The 25,491-nt window shown below is 53.8% G+C and overlaps 2 protein-coding genes across 4 annotated transcripts in view; both read left to right on the top strand.

Moving 5' to 3' along the window:
- SPIRE2 (spire type actin nucleation factor 2) overlaps window positions 1-923 on the top strand; it is a 31,087-nt gene extending 30,164 nt beyond the window's left edge. Inside the window, exon 15 of the mRNA XM_081032897.1 lies at window positions 121-923. Coding sequence (XP_080889023.1) covers window positions 121-343 — 223 coding nt within the window. The 3' untranslated portion in view covers window positions 344-923. The remainder of the gene's footprint in view (window positions 1-120) is intronic.
- Window positions 387-24,124, top strand: TCF25 (TCF25 ribosome quality control complex subunit). 3 transcript variants are annotated; one of them, XM_081032895.1, is made up of 18 exons: window positions 388-3,633; window positions 10,710-10,844; window positions 11,732-11,803; window positions 12,480-12,598; window positions 13,129-13,194; window positions 15,255-15,337; window positions 16,228-16,358; window positions 16,702-16,801; window positions 17,581-17,674; window positions 18,816-18,908; window positions 19,034-19,139; window positions 20,842-21,001; window positions 21,082-21,169; window positions 21,599-21,757; window positions 21,885-21,975; window positions 22,257-22,336; window positions 23,464-23,536; window positions 23,868-24,124. In XM_081032895.1, exons 1-18 carry the CDS (start codon window positions 3,298-3,300, stop codon window positions 24,024-24,026), a joined length of 2,145 nt encoding a protein of 714 aa, XP_080889021.1. In that variant the 5' UTR covers window positions 388-3,297; the 3' UTR covers window positions 24,027-24,124. The 3 variants fall into 3 exon arrangements, with proteins under 3 accessions (XP_080889022.1, XP_080889021.1, XP_080889020.1); XM_081032894.1 differs by having other exon boundaries at window positions 10,710-10,874; XM_081032896.1 differs by lacking the exon at window positions 10,710-10,844 and having other exon boundaries at window positions 387-3,633.
- Window positions 24,125-25,491: the final 1,367 nt, after the last annotated feature.

Here is a 25,491-nt window from a genome sequence, read left to right as displayed (position 1 = left end):
CAGAGAGCTGCGATAGCCTGAGGGCTGAGTAGTGACATGGGAACCAGAAGTGGCAATCAGAACCCAGGACTCAGCTGATGCGGGGACAGGGACCTCGCTGACAGTCCTCTCTCACCCCAGGTCCTTGCAGGGGCTCCAGGGGTCTAGAGTGGAGAAGGAGTTCCCGCATATCTACGCCCAGGGCTGCATCTTGAAGGACGTCTGCAGTGACTGCTTGAGATTCGTGGTGGATGTGGTGCGCTCCAGCCGCAAGAGCGTGGACGCTCTCAACACCACCCCTCGCCGTGCCCGCCAGACCCAGTCCCTCTACATCCCTAACACCTGGACTCTAGACTTCAAGTGACAGCACTCAGCCACCCTGGGCCGGCTGGGAAACCCTGTCCTGGGCACGGCGGCCGGCCTGCCCTCCTGCCCGCGAGTGTGCATGTACATATATACATACGCAGATACGTTTCTGTAACATACACACAGCCTATATATTTATATGTGTGCTTCCTGGCCCCACAGTCCATTTGGGGTCAGGCTTACGTCCAGGACCTTCCCTGGGGAGGCTGTTTCCTCTGAGGACTCCTCGGGAGGGTTTGGGACCAGACAGGATGCGGAGGGCAGGTTGGAGGTAGGGCAGAGGGTGCTGGGGCCCAGGGGACACCAGGCACCATGTTTGTTCTCTTCTCCATCCCCTCCCTGGATGGACATCCAGACAGGAATAGGTCACCTCGGTCCCCAGGGGGGCTGCAGACACTCCTGGGGAGCCTGAATGGACTGATTCTCCCAGGCGGGTGTCCCAGGGCCATGCCCTTGCAGGATCAGAGATCACACTCACTTCCTGCCTGATATCCACACCATGCAATGCTCTCAGTCCCAGTAGCAGTTCGTATTCATGGCCACTCTTGGCCTAATAAAGGTGGTTTCAGTGTCCTGTCTGGGATGTGCACTAAGGACTTCTGCCACAGCTTGGGGCATGTTCTCCAAGTGTGGCAGCTGGGCTCTGAGGGGTCCCACTGCTCCCTAGTGCAGTCAGGATGTCCACTGCCCTCTGCCCAACTTCATGGTCTGGCCACCTTGGTCCCATGACCAGCATGTGGAACAGCAGCTCAGTCTGCTGCCTGTCACCTGCCAGCCTGGGGGACCCTTTGGCCTCATCCCCCAGATCCCTGTTCCTGTTCTCCAGGCAGATGACCCCCTTGGTATTTGCAGGACGGGAGCAACTGCAGAGTGCCCACATGCACCCTGGAGGTGGCGTCTGTTGTCATCCCACCCTGCGGGTGATGAAACAGACTCAGCATCGAAGGAATTTGGCTAAAGACATGCACAGTTTGCCTCAACCCAGGCCTCCCAGGGTCTAATGCTACCATGTAGACACAGGCCTGGACAAGGCCCAAGGCACAGGACTTGTGACAGATGGGCCTTCGGGAGAAGACATTCATCAGCTGGGGTCCAGGGCATTCAGTTACACAAAATAAGAGCAGCCGGTAAAAATAGCCAGCTTCCAGCCCTTGTTCTGAGCACCTCACGGGCAGGGAGCATTACTCCCCTTTCAAAATGAGAACAGGCACAGAGAGGGTAAAGGGTTGCTCCGCAGTCACGTGGCCAGCAGTGAGAAAGCTGACATTTGTGCAGCGTGCTCCACGAGTCGCCATGCTGATTCTCCAGGTGAGGAAATGGGTCAGGCAGCATGTGTGGCCTACTCCCAGATGCAGCACACCTGGAAATGAAAGACATCCTGGGACAGCTGGGCTGAGCTGAGGGGCCCACACAAGGCTCAGAAGTGAAGTCGAGGGAGTGTCACCGGCACGTGGGTCTTGTGGCCAGGCCTGCCTCCTGAGAATTCCAGGGACAGAGGCTGTGCTTCCCCCTCACCTAACAAATCTTGACAAATGAAGTCTAATGTAAAACTTTACAACCAAATTTGTGGTGTGGGGAGAGACTCACATTCACAATCTCCTGTTCAGGGAAGGGGGCACTCGGGTTGGGCCTGACTGTGCCTCCCTCTGTTACACAGCTACTGTTGCGTGAGGGCAAAGCAGGAAGCTCCAAGCTGAGACGCCCTTTGTTTTCATCCACAGGTGAGGCAATCGGCATGCATTAACTGGCTGCATCACTTGACCAGAAGTGACACAAAATCTGTTTTACCAACTCGGTTGGCCCCCAACAATAAGAAGGGATAGAAGGATGGTGTCCTGGAAGTCCCATCTGTGTGGCTAAAGCATAACCCTTTAGTAGCTGGATTGCAGGAAGGTTGGTTTCTAGGGAACTGCGGGAGTGGCTGAGGAGTTGGGACACGCAGGGAGCTTGAGGCAGCAGCCATGTGCCAATCTGTGTGAAGCATTTCAAGGTCCTAGGAACTAGTACAGGCTCCCAGACCAGCCATGTGCACGTGAGTGCGCGCGCACACACACGCCGTCTCTGCCTGCTCAGTCCTTGCCACTGGACTTCCTCCTGTGAACTCTGGAACCACAGACGCGCATGCAAATCCAGATTCCACCTGGGCCAGTCACTTACTCTCCGAGTCCCAGTTTCTTCCCTGCCTCGCAGGATGAAGAATTTCGGCCAGTGTTTGGCCTGGCTTCGTAGTGACAGCCACCCCTGTGCTGAGGCTGCCCTCTCCAGTCCTCTGTCACGGTGGGAGAGAACCTTACCGGCATCTCGTCACCTTGCTCTCACAGCTGGGCCTTTGCAGTGCAGGGGTTCTCATTCCCGTCTGCACATTTCAATCCCCTGAAGCCCTTTTTAAAAGGCCTAGGACCACCTCGGAGTTCCTGGGGCCGGGTCCTTCATCTTTACTGTAAACATCTCCCAGGACGTCGTCACGCAGAGCGAGGCGGCGAGCCGCCACTTCTGACCGCGGATCCCACGTCTAGACGTAGGGCAATCACCGGGGACTCGCCGGACGGCACCTAAGACTCGGTTTCAGTGCACGCGCGATGGGGGTTGTCCAGGGCGCCGCAGCTTCGGGAAGCCACTCGGTTTGGATGTGCTCACATCTAACGCGGGAACGGTACCGTCTGCAGCCTTGAATCCAAGCTGAGGAGTCAAGACAGGGCGGAGAGCAGCGGCTAGGGCCCCCCAGGTGCCCCCAAATGTCGCCTCCAGCGCCACGCGGAACGCCGCGAGGCCGGACGCCCCCTGCACGCACTGCCTCACCTGGCGCGTCCCTGGCCCGTCGGCCGAACGCGCAGAACCGGGCCCAGGTCCCGGGCGTGGGAGGCTCGCAGCCTGCGCCCTCCCGCCCCCGGCCCAGCCTGACATCTGTCGCGAGAACTCGTCGGGACGTCCGCACCCTCTTTGACGTCACCGATGACGGAGCGGAAGTTCCGGGGAGCCGCAGCGCGCAGACGCAACGCGCCAGCCTCACGCCCGCGCGCCGTAAGTGCGCAGGCGCGCCGGCAGCTGTCTTCAGCTGCTCTTCTCCCGGTGCCCGGACGTCAGCGGCCGTTGGGTCCTATGTCGCGCCGGGCCCTCCGGAGGCTCAGGGGGGAACAGCGCGGCCAGGAGCCCCTCGGGCCCGACGCCCTGCAGTTTGTCCTCCGTGATGACGATGATGCGGAAGAAGGACCAAAGCGAGGGCCAGGTGGCCGGCGCCCCCGGGACGCAGGGAAGGAGGGCGTCCGTGTCAAAAACCGGTTCGAGCTGGTGAGGAGCGGGGCTGCCTGGGGTGGGGGCAGCGTGCCAGACGAGTCTGCACCGGGCGAAGCCGTGACGTCACGCGGCGGCGCGACACGGGTCTGGGCTGCAGCGGGGAGGCGGGGCGAATGGAGTGGGCGGTGGCTTGAGGTCATGGGGGCGTGGTGGTGGGCGGGGTCACGCCGCTTGAGGCCGTGTTGAGGGGCGGGGCCATAATGTCCAGGGATCGGGCAAGTGGGGTCTGGGCTGCAGTGGAGTGGGCGTGGCTTCAGGTTGAGGGGCGAGGCCGCAGCGCGGTGGGCGGGGCTTCATTTCTCCGCGTCTTGGAGATCCTTCCCTTGATTGCCATCTCCACGCCAGGCAGTTGCAGGGTCTTTACATTTTCCTTTACTCCTCACAACCCAGGACTTGGTGTGTTGCTTATCGCTGGCTCCGTGGCACAGAGAAATAACAGGGTAGATGTGAATTGAAGGAATAAATTCCCAACGGAGTCTTCTTAGCGGTGGCCTCAGTCTGTAATTTGGCCTGTGTGTGCATTATCTGATTCTCGTTTCTCTGATCGCCTTGTACTGGCAGGTAACATGAGTTTTCCTTACCTTGTATCTCCAGCACCGTGTGTCTGATGCATAGTGGGGACTCAGTCGCTATTTGCCAAATGGTTGAGCGAATAGCAGTGGATCTGAAGATCATGGAGAAACTAGGGGCCCTTTGTCAGCTCTCTCATGGTCTTGCAATTTCTCCCAACTTCATATGAAGTTGGCACGTAAAAGGGCCCATCATAAGACGGTGGGAGTGTGAGCCACCGGTCACCAGTCTGGAAGTCTGGTTTAGAGATTATTGACCTTCTCTCATGGTAAGAGATAGCTTCACCATGCTCTCCCTCCACGCTTCTGATTCTCTGACTGAAAGTATAGTAACTCCCTATCCTCTACCCTGTGTCTTGTCATTTCTTTGTTTGTAACTGTTTTGTTACGGACAATTTCAAACATATACAAGACTTCTTTTAAAACACTTCAGGCGTCTTTCCCATTGCCCTTGTTAATAGGCTGACATCTGTTTGTGCTGAAGTTGGCTGGCCATGTTCACGGTCCTTTATCCGGTGGCACTTTCTTCCTATTCCCACATCCTCCAGATTTAGCCCTTAACAACAATGACCATTATTTGGAGGACACTTAACACATGCAGGCACTGCTGCTCTGTCATATGCTTTTTACAGTCTGAGAAGGAGGTCATGTTGTCCCCATTGTACAAATGAGGTAGTAAGTGCCACCTGTGATGTAAATTCAGGCTTTCTTACTTAAAACTTGTACTCTTAAGCATGCCATGCTGTTTGTCTCTGAACAAAGCAAAGTCAGTGTTCCTGGTGAAGAGGGCAGGAGGGTACATGGACGGGGCGGGGTGTTGGGGGGCTGAGAACAATGGCAGGTGCTTGTGTGCAAGTGGAGAAACAGCATGCTTATGTGGCTCCCATGCACTCAGGTCAGACGGACCCCACGTCTGTACCTGCTCAGGGCTGTGCTGTGTGTGGTCCCTTCTGCTTTCTGGGAGGATGTTGATATCGCCAGCTCAGACCTCCTTCTGGGTTCACACATCTATCTCCTCTTAGATGTTTTACAAACATCTCAGTGTGTCCAAACGATAACTGCCCTCTGTTGAAGGGGGGGCATCTTCATTCTTCCTGAAGCCACAGCCAACAGCCGAGAAGGCATCTCTCATCTTTCTCTCATATGCCACATGCAAACCATTGCAGACTCTGTGTCGGCCGAGGTGCCATGCCTATGGCATGGCCATCGCCTCTGGCATGGGTCATCACCGCCCTGCAGTCTGTCTGAACGTAGCGCCACGGTGGCCCTGTTAAGCACACATGTGGTCTCGGCCCTCCTTTCTTCACAACCCCCCATATCCCCAGGCTTACCCCGTCTGCCCCATGAGCTCTGCTCCTTCATCGCTTCCTAATCTTGCTTACTGTGCTCCATCCACATGGACTTCCTGTGTCATTGCCTCTGCCAGGAACGAATGCCTTGTATGTAGACGTCACACGGCTCACTCCCTCAGGTTTTACCTTTGTAGTCTCTCCCACCCTTCCCACAGTTACCCCCAAACTCCCATCCCCTTTCTTCTGATCTTCTCCCATTTCCCCTGGCAGTGATCATAGGACATACCATACAGATTACCTGTGTTTTTCTTTAGTTTGTGTTGCTCGTCTCCCACTGCTGGACTATAGCTTTGTGGGAACAGAGGTTCTCTTTTCCTTAATGTGTGCCCACCACCCAGAGCAGTGTGTGGGCCCCCCCGTAGGTATGCAGTAAAGACATGGCATGAGTCAGTGTTTCCTCTGAGAAGCCAGTACTTACTGTCTCCAGTCATAGTGTATGTACACAGGCTTTGGAGTCAGAAGGACTTAGGTTTGAATCCCGACCCCACCCCTTTAGAGCTGTGAAAATTTGGGCAAAATACCTAAAATAAGCTTTGGTATCCGTATTTCTTGCACTTGATCTTATTTATCTCATGGGGTTGTCGTGAGGAATAAATGAACTAACATGTGCAGCCTTTAGCCCATGCTGAGCTCATGCTCAGCACTCATCAGATGTAAATATTAAACGATGTTGAGAACCAAGTGAAGGGTACAGTTGAACTTAAGTAGAACATGTGGCCTTAAGTGGTTTCCTTAGAAGTATTTCAAGGGCCTGTGATGCTCTCCTGGGGAGAGGGCAGCAGAGCAGGGACACCACATCCTAGGTTACTTTATGGCTTTGATGGTCCTCCTCACTGCTGTCTCTTGGGTGAGTTTCTTTGGTCTTAGACTGTAAGTCACCTTTCCTACTTCATTCAGAGTGGATGTTTAAAAAGCAACGTTATTGAGGTATAGTTTATATATAGTAAATACACCCATTTTAAGTGAATAGTTTGAGTTTTGCTTCACAAGATATGTACGAGCATTAAAAATGATGTAGAATAGAGCTTCTTAGTACTTTCTGGGTCAAGGACCACTTTGATAATCTGATGAAAACCCCAGACACATTTTAAAACTATCAGAACTTATACTGTATCATTGAAAAATTCTCCAAGTGAGGAAGATCACTTTTTGTACAAATAATTGTGTGTTTTCATGTACGATATAATGCCCATTTCCTGAAAGTAATTTAAATAAATCTAAATTGTGCAAATAAATAAAAACAAATTTTTTCAAAGTAAGGTTCAGTGATCGGGTTTATTGTTTGGCTGGATAAGGACCTGAAATTGTTCCGTGCTCTTCGACTGGCCAGAGCATGTGTCGTCTTTATCTTTGATCTGCAAGTTGATTTTGATCCTTTGTTTTAGTGGCAGCAAGAGTAAAAACCTCAGATTCAGTCCCGAAAGCATTTAATAATATACGGTATTGGAACATCTATGGCTTTTTTGGCTTCTGTTAGGCAAGGGCAAATGTGGTCAAGGATTATCATAATTTCCTAAGACCCTTCGGGTTAAAGAACTGTCACAGCATCTCTGTTGTCCTCAAGTCCATGAGATTGTCTTTGCAAAGGTGGGCGTCATCAGTGCTACTGTTAGCGAGGAAAGAGTTATAGATCAATATCCCAGTTGTAAATTATTTGAACAGTGTAAAAAATTGTATGTGGTGTTTCTAGATGTCTGCCAGTGTCTACCTACACTGTCATTCTGGACAGCAGACTAGAGAAGCATGTTCTCCAGTAACGCAGCATTTTAATGGCTTCCACCTTCCAGTGGGAAAAATAACTCCTTTGCTTTCTTCCAGCAGCACTTTCAGTGGTATTCATGGGACCCTGTGTGTGTTTGTATAGAGCCACAAACAATGTCTAAATAAACCAAGGAAAGGGTGAGCACAAACAGAAGTAGGATCCCACTTCCAGCTGCGGCAGAATAGCTGTACTGAAGTCACCGTTTTGCCATGAACAACTGTAAAACTTAGCAAAATAGATGAAGTGACTGTTTCCAAATATTAGACAATAAGCATTGCAGGTCTGAGTGAGCCCATTGACCTGGCTTTCTACGTGGAGGCACTTTTCAGATAGTAGCACAGGAGGCTGTCACAGGAGATGAAGGTGGTGACTGTGAGCTGAGGAGATAGATAAATTTTGGGCCCACTGAGGGGGCTGAGGTTTATGGGGCAGGGTACTGGAGAGAAAGTGTTCCAGAAATCTGCTTTGAGTCTTTGGCTCAATATTCACCACTGGGGGAAGAACAACTGGCAGAGAACTGAGTTTAACTGTGACTAGTGCTCACAGAGTGGCAGAGTATGGAAAGACACTCAATTCTGACCAAACAGAACTCAGAGACCTCGCTAAAAGGCCTTGGTGTTCGGTAGTGCTTCAGATAGGCCACTCCTGAGGAGGAGGCTGAAGTACCTCTCCAATAAAGAATATCCTAGACCTGTCTTAAGAAAGCTTAAAAATAAAATTTGAAGGGAATGTGCTAATATGTAAGTAAGTTAACTGCCTGCCTGAACAAATTTCAGTACTGTTAGGGAAAAGGACAAGATCCAGCCATTCAACAGTGTAGTATCATGATGTCTAGCATACACTAAAAAATTACCAGACGTGTGAAGAAGCAGGAAAATGTGTCATATAAACAGGAGAAAAATCCGTCAGTAGAAACAAACCTGGAAGTAACAGATGGTGAAATTAGATACAAACCTAAGACAACGTATAAATATATTCACGGATTTAAAGAAAATTATGTGAACACAATGAAGGAACATCTCAATAGAGAAATAGAAACTAAAAGCAAATGTTAGAACTGAAAAATACAGTCTCTGAAATGAATAATTCTCTTGGTGATCTTAGTAGCAGATTAGATACTAGAGAAGAAAAGATCAGTGATCTTGATTTTAGGGCACAGAAACTATCCAGAAAGGGGAAAATGAAGTCTCACTACACTGTAGGACAATAATAAGCAGAACAAGAGAAGAGAGAAATTGGGCAAAAAAAAACAAAAAAAAATGTTTTGATGAAACAGTGGTAGAAAAATCCTCAAATTTGACATAAAATAAAACCCCACAGGTCCAAGAGCTTCAACGAACCCTAAGCAGGACAAACAAAATGACAACAATGTAAATCATATTAAATTGCTGAAAAGCAGTGGTGAAGAGAAGTCATAAAAGTAGCTGGAGAATCTACAGAGAAGCACTGATAAGAATCACGACTGACCTCATTAGATACAAAGCAAGTCAGATGACAGTGGAATAACATCTTTGAAGTTGTTAAAGAAAAAAAATTTAACCTGGTATTCTATAGCCAGTGAAATATTTTTCACAAATGAGCATGAAATAAAGGTATTTTTATATAGACAAAAGCTGAGGCAGTTCATTACGAGAAAGCCTACACTAAAAGAAATGTCAAAGGAAATTTTTCATTCTGAAGGGAAATAATGTCAGATGGAAATATGAATGTATGTGAAGGAGTAAAGAATGCTAGAAATGGTGAATACACAATCTTTCCTAGTTTTAAAATTTCTTTAAAAGATGATTCATTGTTTAAAACAAGAATAGAAGTGTATTGTTGGGTTTATAATACTGAAAGTAAAGTACGGGATGACAGTAGCACTGAGGAGGGATTGGAAGATGGACATAGCTGTTGTAAGGTCCTCACGTTTTAAGTGGTATGGTATTACGTAGAAGAGGCTTATGTAAACTCTAGAGCAGTCACTAAAAATAAGAAATAGACAGGGTATGGTATTGGCATAAACAGACAGGCAAATCAGACCACAAAACTGGGAATTCAAAATGGATTCATGCTTACACAGTCCAGCGATTTCCCACAAGGAGTTCTGTGGTAGAGAAAGCTATAACACTGATGCAGAGTCACTGTCTGAGTGGCAACAAATGCAGCCCACGTGCCCGTCGTTTTCAAGGTGGACCACAGAGCCACTTGTGGAAGCCACACAGCTCTTGGAAGAAAGTGTAGGAGAAGCCCTTTGTGACTTTGGGGTAGGCTAAGAGTCCTCAGGCTGGGCCCAGGAAGCTCTAGCTTGTCCTGAGAAGTCTCAGTAGAGTGGACTTCATCAGAACCGAAAACCCTCTGCTGGTCAGGATGCCGTGAAGAGGGAATAGGTGCGGCCCAGAGGAGAGGCCTTGGGACAGGTGGCAAAGGACTCGTGTCCGGAGGACATGAACAGCTCTTAGAAGTCAGCGATGCGCACGTGACAAAGGCCTCACGTTAGTAGTCAAAGGCAGATGTAAATGAAAGCTGCAGCACAATACCACTGTACACCCACTAGAATGGCCCAAATTAGAAATGCCGAGTGCTGAGCTCGTGGAGCCAGCAGAGCTCTCTGGGGGGAGCTGGAAGTCCTACGACCCTAAACCTTCACCTTCTATAGCCCGGCATTCCCACTGTGGATATGAACAAACAATGTCTGCGTAAACGCTCACGGCAGCTTGACCCATAGCAGCCCCAGAAGGTAACCAAGGAATGACTGGTGGGCAGGTAAACTGTGGTGCTGTATCCACACAGAGGCGTTGCACTGGCCAACAGGAAGTGGGAACCTCAAAAACACTCTGCTGTGAACAAAGACAGACATGCAGGAGGACGCGGCTGTGACCCTTTCTGCATGACAGGCACAGGTCGTCTGTGGTGGCACATCTCAGCAGTGGTGCCAGGGCCTGAGTGTGTGTCTGGTGTGCAGGAGCGTGTGAGTGCGTGTGATTAGTGTGTGTTTAGCGTGTGAGTTTCTGGGACTTTTTCCCCCATCGGCATTGTGTCCCTAACATCCATCCGTGCCCTGTGTGCGATTGGCTCACCCCTTTTGCTGCCACGAGGCTCCACTGTGTGAGGTCGTTGCCCTGAGTGGCACTCAGAAAGAGGGCAGGTTGTCATGTCCAGACTCCGCACCGTGTCAACTCTGGAGGGAGACGCACCGTGTAGGAACTCGGTGCCCCAGCATCGTTGTCTGCAGTTCAGAGCGTTGGCGCTGTGAGGCATAGCAGACGTTTGTGTCCCTTCCCTCTCACCTCAGAGTGGCCTTGGAGGTGCCCGCCCAGCAGCTCTGCTCTGCTGTCGTCCTGAGCTCAGCGCTAACTTGGGACCAGGACATACACGTAACGCCTTCTCTGCCACCCCTTTCTGCAGATAGACGTCGAGGACCTTGAGGAGGGACCTGTGGTGAACGGGGAGAGGCCCGACTGTCTGCTCGCAGACACAGTGGTGTCGGGGAGCAAGAGGAGGTCCCACAGTGGAAGTGCTGCGACCAAGAAGGATGGAGAGGTGGCTGGGGGGGCAGCTCCCCCAGAGCAGGTGCCCCGCCACACATGCTTTGCGATCATTTTCTGAATTCCATTTTGTTCATTGCCCAGTTGCCCCAAAGTTTCCTTGGGAGCCCCAATCAGATATTTATGAAATCCTCGTGGTGGCCTCCATGGTGCGATATCCAGGGTCCCTGAGACAAGTCCATGATCTGAGACCTGCCTCCCTTGTTGGGGGCGTCTGGTCCCACTCAGGTGGGCGTGTGTGCCCCATGATGATGCGTCTGGAGCTCAGAGCCCCCTGGGTGGGCGTGCCTTGAAGAAATTTATAGGCCGGATCAGTGTTGTTTTCTCTACAGCACAAGGGAGGGTCCTGTGGGAGACCTTTAGCTCGTTGATTCAACAAATGCTTTTGAAAGCCTCTTGGGTTCTGGGGACAAGTCATTGCCCTCCAGGGGCCTCTGGTTGAGAGGGTGACATGGATGGACAAGTGCAGGTGGGGAGACCTGACTGAGCTCGGGGTGGTGAGGGCCCGTCACACTGGTGGAAAGACATGGCCAGGTGAAGGCAGGAGCGGCATTGAGGCAGAGGGACTGGGTGCAGGGCCCAGTCTCCAGGTGGCTGAGCGTCGCGGTGACAGTGGTGGACAAAATGCATGATGAAAGCAGAGGGCATGTGGGCAGTGGTGAGGCTGTCGAGGGGTGTGAGAGAAAGATGGAGGCTGGACCTGAGTCGGGGAGACGGTGGAAGGTCTTCTTCTTGGAGAGGAGTAGGGAGCTCACAGGACACCCCAAAAGTGGGAGGGAGCGGACACCCCACAGGCATCTTCTATCCCTCTGCTGCTTTGGTTCTCAGGGTTTAAGATTTTATTGTCTCTTGCCAGTGATTCAGATGTGCTTCTTTTATTAGTCGAACGCAAGTGGCAAACTCCGGAAGAAGAAAAAGAAACAGAAAAACAAGAAAAATACTGCAGAAGCTTCGGTATGCCCAGCAGCTTTCCTCTCCGTTTTTTTCTGGCTGTTGCCAGGGCGGGGTTGAAAGCAGTGGGTTTTTATTTGATACTGTGATCCCTTCCCATTAGGAGTGTAACTAATTCAGAGGTCAGGGAAATGAAAAGGGACAGTTACGTAGCAAATCTTACTTCGGTGCTTGTTCACTTTATCCTTAAGAGTCAGAGTCCCACCCTCCCTTCTATTTTTCGGCAACCTCCGAAATGCCGTTCCTGGACGGCGCCACGCTCAGCCTGCTGTGGCTGCCTGCCCTGGCCTTTCCTGGTGCCCACAGACTCAGTGATGACGAGGTGTAAATGCCCCGCCCCCGCTGCCCAGGTGATCGGAAAACGCATCTCCAGGATCACGCCTGTGGCCTCGTGGTCCCTTGTATGTGTCCTGAGAAGAGGTTATAGCTTGGTGGCTGCCGAGTCAGGCACAGGTCCCTGCTCAGTCATCTGAGAACTGTGGGCTTGTGACCAGTGATTTCCAGGGTCCTGGTTCTGTGATTCTGTCTGTCCCAAGTTTCCTCTTATGAAGCATTGCCTCCTTTCTAAATTGTGTATGTGCTACTGTCTTTCAGGGAGTAACAGTGTGATGCTTGTTCTTTGTAAAAGCAAATCAAATACAGTTAGTGTGCTGAGTGGCGTGTTCTTTGTGGCTTTTAGGAAAATGGGCTGGAGGACATTGACCGCATCTTGGAGAGGATTGAGGACGGCAGTGGCTCACGCCCCCTGGGCCCGCCTCCCCTGAGCTCCAAGAAGCACGTCCTGTATGTGGAGCACAGGTACGCCCCGTCCCTCCTGGCTCTCACTGGCTGTCCCCTCAGACTCCATTGAGGAGAAGAGTGTTAGTGAAAAAAGAAGAAAATGTACTGTCTTTATTTAAAAGTAACATGAGTTTATTATCAAACCTTTAGGAAACAGGAACAAGGAGAAGGTAAAAGGGGAGTCCTCCTTTTTGTTTTATGTATGTGGGAGCACTCTTTCCTGACCTGTGTTAGAGATGTGTTTTTGGGGTGAATTACCCACCTGCTCTTTTTGTAAATGCTAGTGAGACCCTACAGAGGTTGTTGCCAGCATCCAAAATAGCCAGCTCTTCCCTAAGTCACTGGGACGCCCCGAGCTCGGTCAGGTCTCTCGCTGCCCTGACTGGGCCTCGGCTCAGTGTGGTTTTAGAGGAAGCATCCTGCCAGTCAACTTTCACGCCACAATTGCTGTTTTCCTCTCAGGGTTTTATGTGGCTTTGTAAAATCCCTGAAATGACTGTAAAAGAACTCAATCTCATTTTTTTTCTGTAAAATTTTCAATTATCTAGACACTTGAATCCAGACACAGAACTGAAAAGGTATTTTGGTGCTCGAGCTGTCCTGGGAGAACAAAGGTAAGAGCTGGATGGGCCATGTTCTCACGTACAGAAAGGGGTTTCTCAAAGCCGTGGTGAGAAAGGAAACCCTTAGGGTTCTCGCCCATTCCGAGGGAGCTGCCAGGTTCTGGGGAGAAGCTGCTCTCTGACCTTGGCTGTGGCCATCATCTCTGGTGTGTGCCCCATCGGTTTCCACAGGTTCTCAGGCTCCTTCAGTGTAGAGCTTCTGGCCCTGAAATTTAGGCGGGTTCCCGTTCGCTTCCCAGTCAGCAGCCAGCCAACTGGAGGGTAGTTTCCCAGGACATTGGAGTTTAATTGAACAGTTCTTAGTGGCTGGCGCCACGTGGCCAACGCGGTGAGCAGTGCTCAGAGCACGAGGGTCTGTGTCTGGGACTCCCTGTGGGAGGCTTATGGACACTGCATCCCAGAGTCCAGAGACCAGCAGAAATTTGTCTTTTTATGTGCATCTTATTTTTGAGCATAGAACTAAATACTTCTTATAAAAACTGGAAGCAATTCAGAATTGCCTACTTTGACACCCCCCAAAAGATAACCAGTCAAGACGGATTGCTGCCACCCAGGGTCGCAGTACTGCCAGTTTCCTGTGCGCCCTGGGCATGGGGACTGTGCCCGCCCAAAGGGACAGATGTTAGGCTGCATGTTGGCTGCAGTTCCCCTGCACCTGTGCTGGCATTTCTGGTGAAATTGCCAGGAATGGTGTCCCCATCGTGAGGTGGCTGCGTGCCACCCCACTGCCCTCCAGGATAGCTGTGCCACTTACACCCGTGCACTCTGTGTCACAGTTTCTCTTCCTCTGGTCCATAGCAGGCTTAGGGGGTTTTAAAATCTGTCCATAACAGGCCCATAAAAAATAGTCTTCCGGTTTTGACTTTTCTTTGATTATGAGTAAGGTTGAGGATTTTTTCATGTGTTATCCACCCACACTTTCCTTGCATTTCTGATGGTTTTTACTTTATATTTTGCTTTTATTTTGTGTGTGATTTAGGATACAAGGGTGTCTGACTTTGTCTTCTTTTTGGAATAGTAACAAAGAACATTTTTACTTTAAAGTGTCGCTTTTTGTCACCAGCCCTTGTCACAGGCTGGCCTTCTGTCTGCTCTCTTCTGTCCCTGCGTCCTCACTCTGCTCCTGCACGTGTCTGACTGTTGTTTCTGTTTACTCAGACTCTGATGTCGCGTGCACCGCTCTTTCTCGGGTGCTCACATTTGGACCTTCTCCGCTAACATCCTCCCGTGACAGGCCTAGCCTGCCCTGCTCTGCCCCGTGTCTGGAGCTCCCTGGGCCCTTGTCCCCCGCCAGCCTCCCAACGGCAGTCAAGGCTGCCTGGGCCCGGCCTGTTGTGTATGGCTCCCTGCGGGATGGGGCTGTCTCTGGGCCTCAGCACCTAGTTAATTCTCCTTTTTACCCACTTCAGATTTTGACTGTGCTTTTCTTCTACAGTCAGTTTTTCCCCTTCAGTTTCTGACTTTCTTACTAGGAGCAGAAACATGCTTTTTTATCCTGTTCCCAACACAGTTCAGATTTTTACTCATTGTTTTCTTAATGAAGAAGTTGAGATTATCAAAAGAGTACAGAGAATAGTGTACACATGTCCACGTTCCATCACTTGGCGGAAGAAACAGTGTCAGTGAGGGAGCAGACACCCCTCTGGGGACCAGGGCTTTGGGCAGGTCATGGGCGCCCTCCGTCCCTTGGCTGGCGTTGCCTTGTCTGGCGCGTGTGCGTCTGGGGGACTCCTGCAGGCTTGTGCTCGTTCTTGCTGTCTTTAATTGTGGTTTTCAGCTTTTATTCCCTTTCCATCTTTTCTGCACTTTGCTGGTCTGGGGGTCTCCTGTGTGCCTTTCTCTTCCTCTGGTCGTCAGTTGTTCAGATCACTGTTTCTAGTTCCATCTGGTAGTGCTTGCTTTGACTACTAATGCTGTTTGCATCCGTCCTCGTGGCGCCGTGGAGGCACTGTGCTCGTCTCCACCCTCCCCAGCCCCGCGGCTTTGCTCCCACAGCCCCTGCAGAGGTTGGGCTGCAAAGGTGAAGCCGTGCCCTGTCACGTTCTCCCCAGGCCGCGGCAGAGACAGCGCGTGTACCCCAAGTGTACGTGGCTGACGACCCCTAAGAGCACCTGGCCCCGGTACACCAAGCCAGGTGAGAGGCGCAGGGGTTTGTGGAGGCTGGCGCTGGGCACTGCTGGGGTCCTCTGTTGGTGTGGCGGTGTGACTGAGCGCCCTGCAGCGGTGCTGGGCGACACCAGTGTCTTGGCACAGACACCCCCCCACACCCAGTTGCATGTTTTCTTGACCATGTTTCAGTGCAACTGTTTTCTACCTCTTCTTCCTGTGCAGACTAGACCATAGCAGGCAATGAAGCTCACGTTTAAAATGTGATATTTTATGTTGCACACTAGTCAGCACACATACTTGAAAGAAAAGCAGCGGCAGTGCCAAAAGGCTTGGGGTGTGAGTGAAGGCCCTTCAGCACTGTGGGGCTGTGGGACGTGGAGGAACATCCGCGAGCCTCGGACCCGAGGGCCAGGGTGCGGGGGGCTCAGCCGTGTGGTCCTGCTGGGGTGGCCTTTGGTGCGGCCATCAAGGGACAGTGAGCCCAGGGTGACCTGCAAGTACCAGCCTGCTTCATGAAGGTCCCGAAGGGAGACGGGAGTTCAGATTCTCTGAAGAAACCCCCAGAGTTGGGTGCGAGGAGCAGAGAGGCCTCTAGTCGTGGGTTTTCGTCACCTCAGCACCTGGCCCCACCCCTGCATGGTCCCCCTTGGCGCTCACCAGACAGTGTCTGGGCCCAGCCAGATGAGACATGGGGGCCGTGCGTCCTCATCTCCGTCGTCCTGGGATGTTGGTGCGCTGTCCTCACTCCTGGGGTGAGAAGTGTCTTTTGGGAAAGGAGCGGAGGGTGTGGGGCTGGTGAAGACCCAGCCCCAGGCCGGCAGCCCGCGTGCCATCGGAGCGCGGTGGGCTGCAGCACACGCCCTGAGGTGGCATCTCGCCCTAGGCGCCTCAGGGTTGACGTGGTGTTCTCCCCAGGTCTGTCCATGCGGCTGCTGCAATCCAGGAAGGGCCTGTCGTGCTTTGCGTTTGAACACAATGAGGAGTACCAGCAGGCGCAGCTCAGGTTCCTCAGTGCTGTGGAGTCCATGGAGCCCAACAACATCGTGGTACGTGCGTGGGACCCATGAGAGGCCGTCTCTGACCGCGGTCCAGCACACAGCTTCCGAGCACCCGCCAGGGTCTGCCCACTGGGGGACCAGGCTGCGGTCCTGGGGCTTGGGGGAGCGTGGGGACAAAGACCTGCCACAGGGTCCCTACTTTTAGTCAGCTCAGTGAGCGGCCGCCGCAGCTGGGCCGAGCGCGGCTTGAGCTGGGGTTCAGGAATCAGCCGGGATCCTTTCCCCAATGTTTAAATGTCTGACAGACAGACCCGCCCGGGGTCTGGTGCCCTGGGTGTTGTGCCGGGATGGCCCTGCCCGCAGTCACCGGCAGCTGTCCCCTCCCTTGCAGGTCCTGCTCCAGACCAGCCCCTACCATGTCGACTCCCTGCTGCAGCTCAGTGACGCCTGCCGGTTCCAGGAGGACCAGGAGATGGCACGCGACCTCGTAGGTGAGGCCGCACCCCGCCCTGCTGCCCAGGGCCCAGCGTCCCTCCACTTGGGTGTCTCAGAGGCTGGCAGCATACATGCTGTTCCATAAGGTGACAGGATACAAATGGGTTTCCCAAGATATTTTTAAAGTTACAGCTTTACTGAGATACAATTTCTGTTACATAAAATTCTCCCGTTTAGTGTACAATTTATTGGTTTTTAGTAAATGCCTCCTAGATCCTAGATCCTTTTGATTACATACAAAAGAGGCCCATCAGCTGCCCCCAGCCTTTGGCACTCATGTGCTGTCTCTGGGTTTGCCTGTTTTGGACGTTTATCAGTGGAATCATGTGACCCGTGTCTCTGTGGTTTCTGTCATTCACCATGTCTCCGAGGTTCACTGTGTGACGGGTGTGTCAGCACTTCATTCCTGATGGCTGAGTGGTGTCCCACTGTGTGCGTGGACTGCGTTCTGTTTACCCTCCAGCACTGGGGATACACTTGGGCTGTTTCTACGTTTGGCCCTTGTGAATAAGCTGCTGGGACATGGGCATGGGCTCTGTGAGGACGTGTTTGTATTTCTCTGGTTAGAATGTGGGTGTTGCCAGCTCGGACCCCTGTGGTTGAAGTAAATGCAGAGTGACCTCAAAGTTTCATCCTTGCTCTGTCACTTCCCAAAATCCTAGTGACATGACCTCCTTCCTTCCAGAGCTTTCGTTGTTGCAAGCCACAGAGGACGGGGTTGCAGTCGCCGCTTGGTGGCTGTGACGCCGTCCCCTGGTGTTTCTGTGGCCCGCAGAGAGAGCGCTGTACAGCATGGAGTGTGCCTTCCACCCCTTGTTCAGCCTCACCAGCGGAACCTGCCGGCTGGACTACCGCCGACCTGAGAACAGGTGAGCTGGCCATCGTGAGGGCTTTCACAGACGTAGCACTCATTGCTCTTTTGTGTCTTGAAGCCATCACAGGTGGCATGAATACCAGTGTGGGAGAAGCAGAAGCAGGTGGCATGGGCTCTCCACGAGGGTTCCAACCTGGTAGCTTAGACCAGGGCATCTCGCTGTGTTCAAAGCTTGAATGCAGGAGGGCTGGGCTCCAGGGTGGGCTGGCCTCGGGTTGAATGTGTCTGTTAGAAGAGGGCCTGATGAGCCCCTTCACCATGATGGGTCCATAATTGCGTCTCTTGCATCATTGGACTGAAGGACCAGTGTCCCGCGAACTTAGCATCTTCTGTGCTGTTCAGATCAGTCGGTCCAGCCGGCCGGACCCTGTCCCCTGCAATGTGCGGTCGTGCGCACATGGCCCTTCTCCCTCCCTGAACCCCTGCGTGGACCTCACTAGGTGAGGCCTAAGCGGCCTCAGCACCCCCCCCACCCGGCCTCGTCCTTGGTCTGGTCTTCAGGGCCCTGGGGGGTGGGCGTGCTGTGCCCTCTGTCCTGGGCGCCCTCCTTCCCCTCTGTGGTCCAGCCGTCCTGTGTACCGGGCATGCTGACTCCCAGTGCACGCCACCCGCACTGTGTGCTGAATCCTCTCTGCTGCTTGTGTTGCGCTGTTAGGTTTGTCTCTCCAGTTAAATTCTTAGTTCTTTGAGACAGGTTATAAGATGCGACTATTTCCACACGTTAACCGTGTGAGAGGCTATTGGTGAGTCCACTGGGCTTATTCAAATCACAAAACTGTGGATCCACGGTACTGCTGCTAGCAACTGTTGAAATTTGAGGATAAATTAAGATTGTCATTACAGGAGACTTTAACTTTGTTTCCTTAAGTGATAAATGGTTTGAAAAAAAAACCCAAGATGCTAAGTTTCAATCAATAAGTGTGGTTTCTGTACATGGATACCTACATAATCGTAAACAACAAGCAGTGCGTGACCCTCTGCAGACACAGGAACATTCTCGAACATTCATGGTGATTAGGCCACACAGGACATGCTGCGGAAGCCATGGCAGAGGATGGACGCAGAGCTGGATGGGGCTCCAGGCCACGTGGCTTTGCCACTTTGCTGTGGCTTACGAGGCACTGTCTTGGGTCTAGGAGCTTCTACCTGGCCCTCTACAAGCAGATGAGCTTCCTGGAGAAGCGGGGCTGCCCGCGCACGGCGCTGGAGTACTGCAAGCTCATCCTGAGGTAAGTGTCCCGGCCGTGGCCACTGCTTGTTTTTCTCAGTGACTGCAGGCCCGTGGACACCCACACGGGCCCACGCTGGGTTTTGTCTCCTCTTCCCTCCCCTGCTCCTGTGCTGCCTCGGGAAGTCTTGAGCCGGACGAGGATCCGCTGTGCATGCTGCTGCTCATCGACCACCTGGCCTTGCGGGCACGGAACTATGAGTACTTGATCCGCCTCTTCCAGGAGTGGGAGGTAGGTGCGATACTGCGTGTCAGTCTCGTGCGTTCCAGGGACGGCCCAGCTATGCGGTGTTGAGGGTCGGGGCCAGACCCCAGGGCCACTGGCTCTCCCTCCAACCCCGTTTCCACAATCGTGTGCGTGCAGACAGCCGTGGGCTGGTGCAGACCGGAGGCGGGCTCTGCAGCAGTTTCATTGGCTTGGTGTGTGAATGCGCGAGTGAGGCCCCTCCACATGCCCACAAGCGTTTGCGCAGAGCGGGAGCGGGCGCTGCGGTGGCTCCGTGCATGGCCATGCAGGGGAGGCCCCAGCACCTGACTTGCAGTCCTTCCAGGTTGAAGTGCTTGTGTAGGTGTACTGGGTTAAGTAGAACGTATTAACATTAATTTCACCTTTTTGCATTTTAAAGCGGCTGCTAGAAAATTTGAACTGACACATGCTCACATGGTGTTCCTGGGGGATGTCCATCCTGGGGTCTCATAAACCATGCTGGGGAGAACTTGTAGCTGGACATGGGTGTGTGTGTGTTCACAGCACTTGCTGGTGTGTGACTGACAAACAGCTGTGCAAATCACTGAGTTCTGTGTCCGTGGGTGTAGTTGGCCTGGGAGCGCCAGCTCTGGGAACCTGGTTTACATAAGTTCATGGAGTCACAGAAAAGCAGCTGCAGGGAAGCCCCACGATAGAGCTGCTATAGTGTTGATGGTGGTTTAGCAGGTTATGAAACCGTGGTGCCCGTGTCCCGTTTTAGTAGGGGAAGCATAGCACACGGGGCACCTAGGTACATATGCGGAGGAAGGCAGCAAAAGTGCCCGGCAACTTCCACAGACGTGACTCGATGGTGGCAATAGAGTGCTTCCTCAATTTTCCACACTGAGAGACTGCCTGCTTTCTCCTGAAGCTGGGACTGTCGTAAGGGTGGGTGGCAGTGTGACACACCTGTAATGTCGGCTGCGTTTCTCCTCACCCTCCCGCACTCGGCACCCTCTTACAGCTGTCCTGCCCACCCGCGGTTTCAGTTACCCTGGTCAGCCTCAGTTCGAAAAGAGTAAATGGACAATTCCAGAAATAAAACTTCATAAGTTTTCAATTGTATGCCACTCTGTGTAGCATGATGAAAACTCGTGCCATGCATCCTTCCTGCGGGGCACGTGTGTCCTCCCTGTGCCCTGTGCATGGTGTACACTGAGCCTCCGTCTCAGTATCGAATGGACTTTCACGGTGTCACAGGCTTATACTCAAGTCACCCTAATGTTACTTAGTAACGGCCCCAGAGCTCACGGGTAGTGAAGCCGGCAGTGTGCTTCCTGGGAGAAGGTGAAGGCTTTGACTTACTGAGCAAAGAGAACAGCCTGCCCTGAGGCTGCTAAGTTCCACCGTGAGAGCGAGTCTTCTGTCTGTGAAACAGAAGAAGGAAAAAGAAACTCGTGTTGGTTTGGCCGTCACTGTTTCATTGTTGTTAGTCTCTTACTGTGGCTAGTTTATAAACTAAACTTGACCACAGGTGTGTATGTACAGGAGAGAACATCGTGGCAACTGTGTGGTTTCAGGCATCCATGGGGGTCTTGCAATAAGGATGAGGCGGGATGACTGTTTAGTCTTTTCTGTGAAGGCCCCCAAATGTGAGATGGGGTCACCTGCATACTAAGTCCTGGGAACTCGCCGTCTTTCATCTTCACCGCCTTGCAGCCCCACACTGTTTCTGCCTCACGTACAGGCTCATCGGAACCTGTCCCAGCTCCCAAATTTTGCCTTCTCCGTGCCCCTGGCGTATTTCTTGCTGAGTCAGCAAGCAGACCTCCCAGAGCAGGAGCTCACCTGTGCGAGGGAAAAGGCCTCTCTGCTGCTCCGACAGGCTCTCACCATGTTCCCCGGAGGTGGGTGCTCCCCACAGCCCCCGCCTCCCCTTGCAGAAAGGCGCGTTGGGTGACCCGTGGGCCTCTGTTCCCTCCCGCAGTGCTGATGCCCTTGCTCGGGTACTGCAGCATGCGTCCGGATGCCACCGTCACCTGTCACCACTTCTTTGGACCTGAGGCCGAGATAAGGTGAAGACTGGAAGACGCCCTGGGGGACGAATGCCCACGTGTGTGTGTGGGGGGGGTGCCGGCTCCCTAGCGGTTGCTGTGCGTACATCACCTGGGCAGCGGGACTGTCCCCACTGTGGGGGCTGGGTCCTGTGTCCGCGTGGGGCGTCACCCTGGCCTGCTGGACACGGAGCTGGCTGCTGTGCGAGCAGCCTGCACCCTGACGCACACGGTTCCCAACAAGGGGGGCAGAGCGTGAGGATCCCGGGCGTGTTTTCTATTTTACGTTCCTACTAATGACCTCATGCAGCGGTGTGCCTCACCCCGGGCAGTGGCACGTCTCCATTGGGCAGCCTCCTTGCTTAGGCTCCAGGCGCGCCCTGGACACCCCCACAGGTGCCTGGAGGCCTGGACCCCTGGGGGCTGCTTACAGGCCCTGCCTTCCTGCAGCCAGCCCCCTGCCCTGAGCCAGCTGGTGAGCTTGTACCTGGGGCGGTCACACTTCCTCTGGAAGGAGCCTGCCACCATGAGCTGGCTGGAGGAGACCGTCCGTGAAGTCTTACAAGCGGTGGACGCTGGGGACCCCGCCGTGGAGGCGTGTGAGAGCAGGTGAGCCTGGGGCCGCCTGACGGGGCCACGAGAGGACACACCCTGCAGCCCGGGGTCTTGGTCCCAGACGTGGGGGCAGGCGGGCCAGACGCCATTCCACTGCTGTCCCTTTTCTCACGGGCCCTAGGCGACGGGTGCTCTACCAGCGTGCGCCCAGAAATATCCACCGTCACGTGGTCCTCTCCGAGATAAAGGAGGCGGTTGCTGCCCTGCCCCCGGTAAGGGGTCCCCCCCCCAGGGCCCCGCAGCCTGTGGCCTCCTGCACGGAGGGGAACCCTGATATCCTGGGTGAGGGCGAGTGTGTGTCTGGTACTCCCTGGGCCAAGTCCTCAGAGTCTAATGATCTGGGCCGGGCGAGCCCCACCCAGAGCCTTTGGTGCAGTGAGCAGCCAGGCCACGAGCCTGCCTGCACCCAGAGCAGAATCCCCAGCGGGCTGAGGGAAGAGGGCAGGCGTGGTCCAAGGCTCAGCTGTGTGCCTGTTCTGTGTCCCCTTGGCAGGATGTGAGCTCACAGCCTGTGCTGGGCTTTGACCCTCTGCCTCCTGTGGACACCATCCACTCCTACGTCAGGCCAGAGAGGTATTGTCCGCCTGCCACTCGGCTCCTTTGCTTTGGGCTACCTGGGTCTTGGGCCCCGGAGCACAGGGGCTTGGAGATCTCAGACCATCTTGTGGGCTGGGCTCTTTCACTCGCTTGTCTGATCTTGGAGGGTGTTCCAGTCGGGTTCTGTCACGTGCTGGAGGTGAAATGGGGAGTAGTGAGGCCACCCTGCTGCCATGCAATGTGTAGGGCAAGGGACACATGGGAACTTACGGCAGCTACACTGACATGCGAAGGAAGAATGTCCCTTAACTCAGTGAGGAGGGTGGGAGGCTGCTGGGTGCCAGACCAGGAGGGCAGGCCGGTGGCAGCAGTGCGAGTGTGCAGCTTTCGGAATGGGGTCATGGAGGAGTGTGTTTCTTTCTGCCCATCAAAGCTGAGTAATGGCCTCAGCTGGAGCCCGTCCCCACAGAGTCGTACCTGGAAGAGTCACCAACTGATTGTCCCGTTTAAGGGAGCATATGTTTTCCAGATCTCAGTAGAACACATTTTGTAGAATGAAGTCCTTCCTTTTTCATTGAATTATATAGCTGGGTTGCGTGTTCATAGGGTGAGAGTTCCCAGTTAAATTCTCCAATCAATTGGGGTAAATATTATCAGTGCCATGGTTTCAAAAACAAGCTGCCATGATGGACATCGTGGCACCGAGGAATGGCTGACTAAGTGTTGTCTGTGTGCGCGCTCCCCCAGCTCTGCAGACCAGGACCTTTCTGAGCACACGAAGGTCACTGCCTCTGCTCATAGAGCTGGGCTGCAGTACCTTATGCCACCAGGAGGGGTCTTCACCTAACACGTGCGTGCCCTAGAATCTTCTCTATGTGACCAGCTTATAGTCTCTCAACTCTAAGTGCTGGATACTTTGAAACTGTAGCTTTTCTTACACGCTGGACACTGTGCGGTGGCAGGGTCCATCCTGGCTGTGCTGAGGCCAGCGCCCATGCAGGACTCCCTTCCTGTTGGGGCCTGAGCTGTCCCCCATTACTCTGGGCTCCAGGCCCCTGCTCGGCCCCTGTTTGGGACTACCTTCCTGTCCCTGCCAGGGCAGGCAGGGGATACAGGTGTCTATTCAGCCCCATTTTCTGACGGTTGGTGACTTTATCTTTCAGGCTGAGTCCCGTCAGCCACGGAAACACAATCGCCCTCTTCTTTCGGTCATTGTTGCCAAATTACACCATGGAGGTATGTGGGCACGTCTTGGCCTCTCCCTGCTGATTGTGTTCAGGTGTGAATGTCCAAAGCCAGCACGGCAGCAGCTCAGGCACCCAGCCTGTCCAGGAGGCTGGGACATGCCCGCCTGAGACTATGGCTGCGACTTGGACAAAACGTCCCTGGAGTCAGCATGGCAGCTGGACCACACTCTGGCGGCCTGGCCTTGTTAGATGCGTGTGTGTGGTTTCTGGGCCCCTTCTCTCCTGGACAGGGTCCCAGGATGAGTGTGGTGGGGGTGCTGGGCCCCGTCCCGGGATGGCTCTGCTCAGATGCCCTGCTCAGACGAGCCTCGTTGACACAGGGCGAGAGGCCTGAGGACGGAGGGGCCGAGGGCCTGGACCATCAGCAGGGCCTGAACAGGCTGATGCTGGCCGTGCGGGACATGATGGCCAACTTCCACTTCCATGATCTGGAGGCGCCACACGAGGACCACCCCGAGGGGGGCGGGGAGTGGGACTGAGCGTTGCGGACGCCTGCCTCTGCTGTGCAGTTATGTTCCTGATTTCTGTCTGGTCGGAATCGGCCGGTCCTCTCAAATAGAAATGCTGATGTGTCGTCCACCTGCCTCCCGTTTCTCCCTGCGTGCGTTGACCTCCGTTCCCAAGGCTGGGGTCCATGCCCAGGTCAGCAGGAGCTGACACTGGGCTCCTTGGGCTGGGCAGCAGTACAGTCTGTCCACTCTGACAAATGGTTTTACTGAGTCGAGGGGAAGACTGAGAGGTGGGTCTGGCAGCTCTGGGGAGTGTGCAGGGCAGAAATTGGGGACATTTGATCCTTGAGGTGAATGGAGCGTGTAGGTAAGGGGCAGGCTTGTTGGCTGGGGCGGGTCTGGGCGCACTTGATTGACAGCTGAAGACCATACAGGGCTGCCTGGGACTTAGGTGTCTGTTTGGTTCTGGAAGGATCCAGGGCACTGAGGTCATGAGCTGGAGGTATGCTGTGTGCTGCACCCTCCCGGGCCCTGACCTCCACCCAGAAGCAGCAGACGGGGTTTGAAGGAGGCACTGCCCATGTGCTCCAGGGCGGGGTCTGGGCCCCAGGCTGACCGTGTGGCTGGGAATGCAGGCCAGTCGTCTCCCATTGCGCCTGCCTGAGTCCTGCTCCATCAGCCCTCCTGCCAGGGAGTCCTAAGCTGTTCTCAGCGTTGGTGTGGAGTCACCCACTGGGGAGGTCATCCTTTCAGCAATTCCCAACCAGGGGCCTTCCAGTGTTGGAGGGTCAGCAGTTGCCCCTGTGCTTTGAGCACGCATGGCTAGGACAGAGCCCCGCAGGCGTCGTGAGGTCTGTCCATTTTGGCACGCACACCTCATTTCTTGCCGTAACGATCTGGTGGGAGGGATCTACACCCAGCCCCGGGGTCCAGTATGAAACTGACAATCCCTGCCTGTCCTCAGTGCACACGTCCCCCATGAGGGTGGCCTGAGATGCACTTCAGCCCTAAGATAGGACTCTGCTGGGGGTCTTTAGGGAAGGGACTTGTTCTCTGAAAATGATGTGAGCAAGACCTTGGTGCCCAGATGGGGGTGCGATATCTGAAGCTGTAGCAGCCGTCTTGCAGCCAGGAGCTGGTGAACTTGGAAATGAAGAGCCCATGTCCAGGGGATAGTGAGCGAGAGACGCCGGGCCCAGGCGCTGAGGAAAGTGCTCGGGCTTACGTCATTGCAGCAGCGTTTCTGCTGGAGGTGAGAAGACTGCCTGGTCCCCCACGTCTGAACGCCCAGTGTCCAGGATGAATCAACCCTCACAGGCCTTGTGCTACTACCCATGGGCAGGATGGCTAACGGATTGTGCCCTTTGCCACCAAGTCAGACCCCCCCTTCAGCACAGGCAGCACTGGGAGGACACATAAGCCACACACACCCCCAAATCAAAGAAAACTAGACCATCCTCGAACCAAGACACTGCGACCCAGCTCTGCGCCAGCC

Source organism: Rhinolophus hipposideros (genome assembly GCF_964194185.1).
Source record: "Rhinolophus hipposideros genome assembly, chromosome: 21".
NCBI classification, from domain to species: domain Eukaryota; kingdom Metazoa; phylum Chordata; class Mammalia; order Chiroptera; family Rhinolophidae; genus Rhinolophus; species Rhinolophus hipposideros.
Note: the sequence above shows the minus strand (reverse complement) of the source record. Positions and strands in the feature narration are given on the sequence as shown.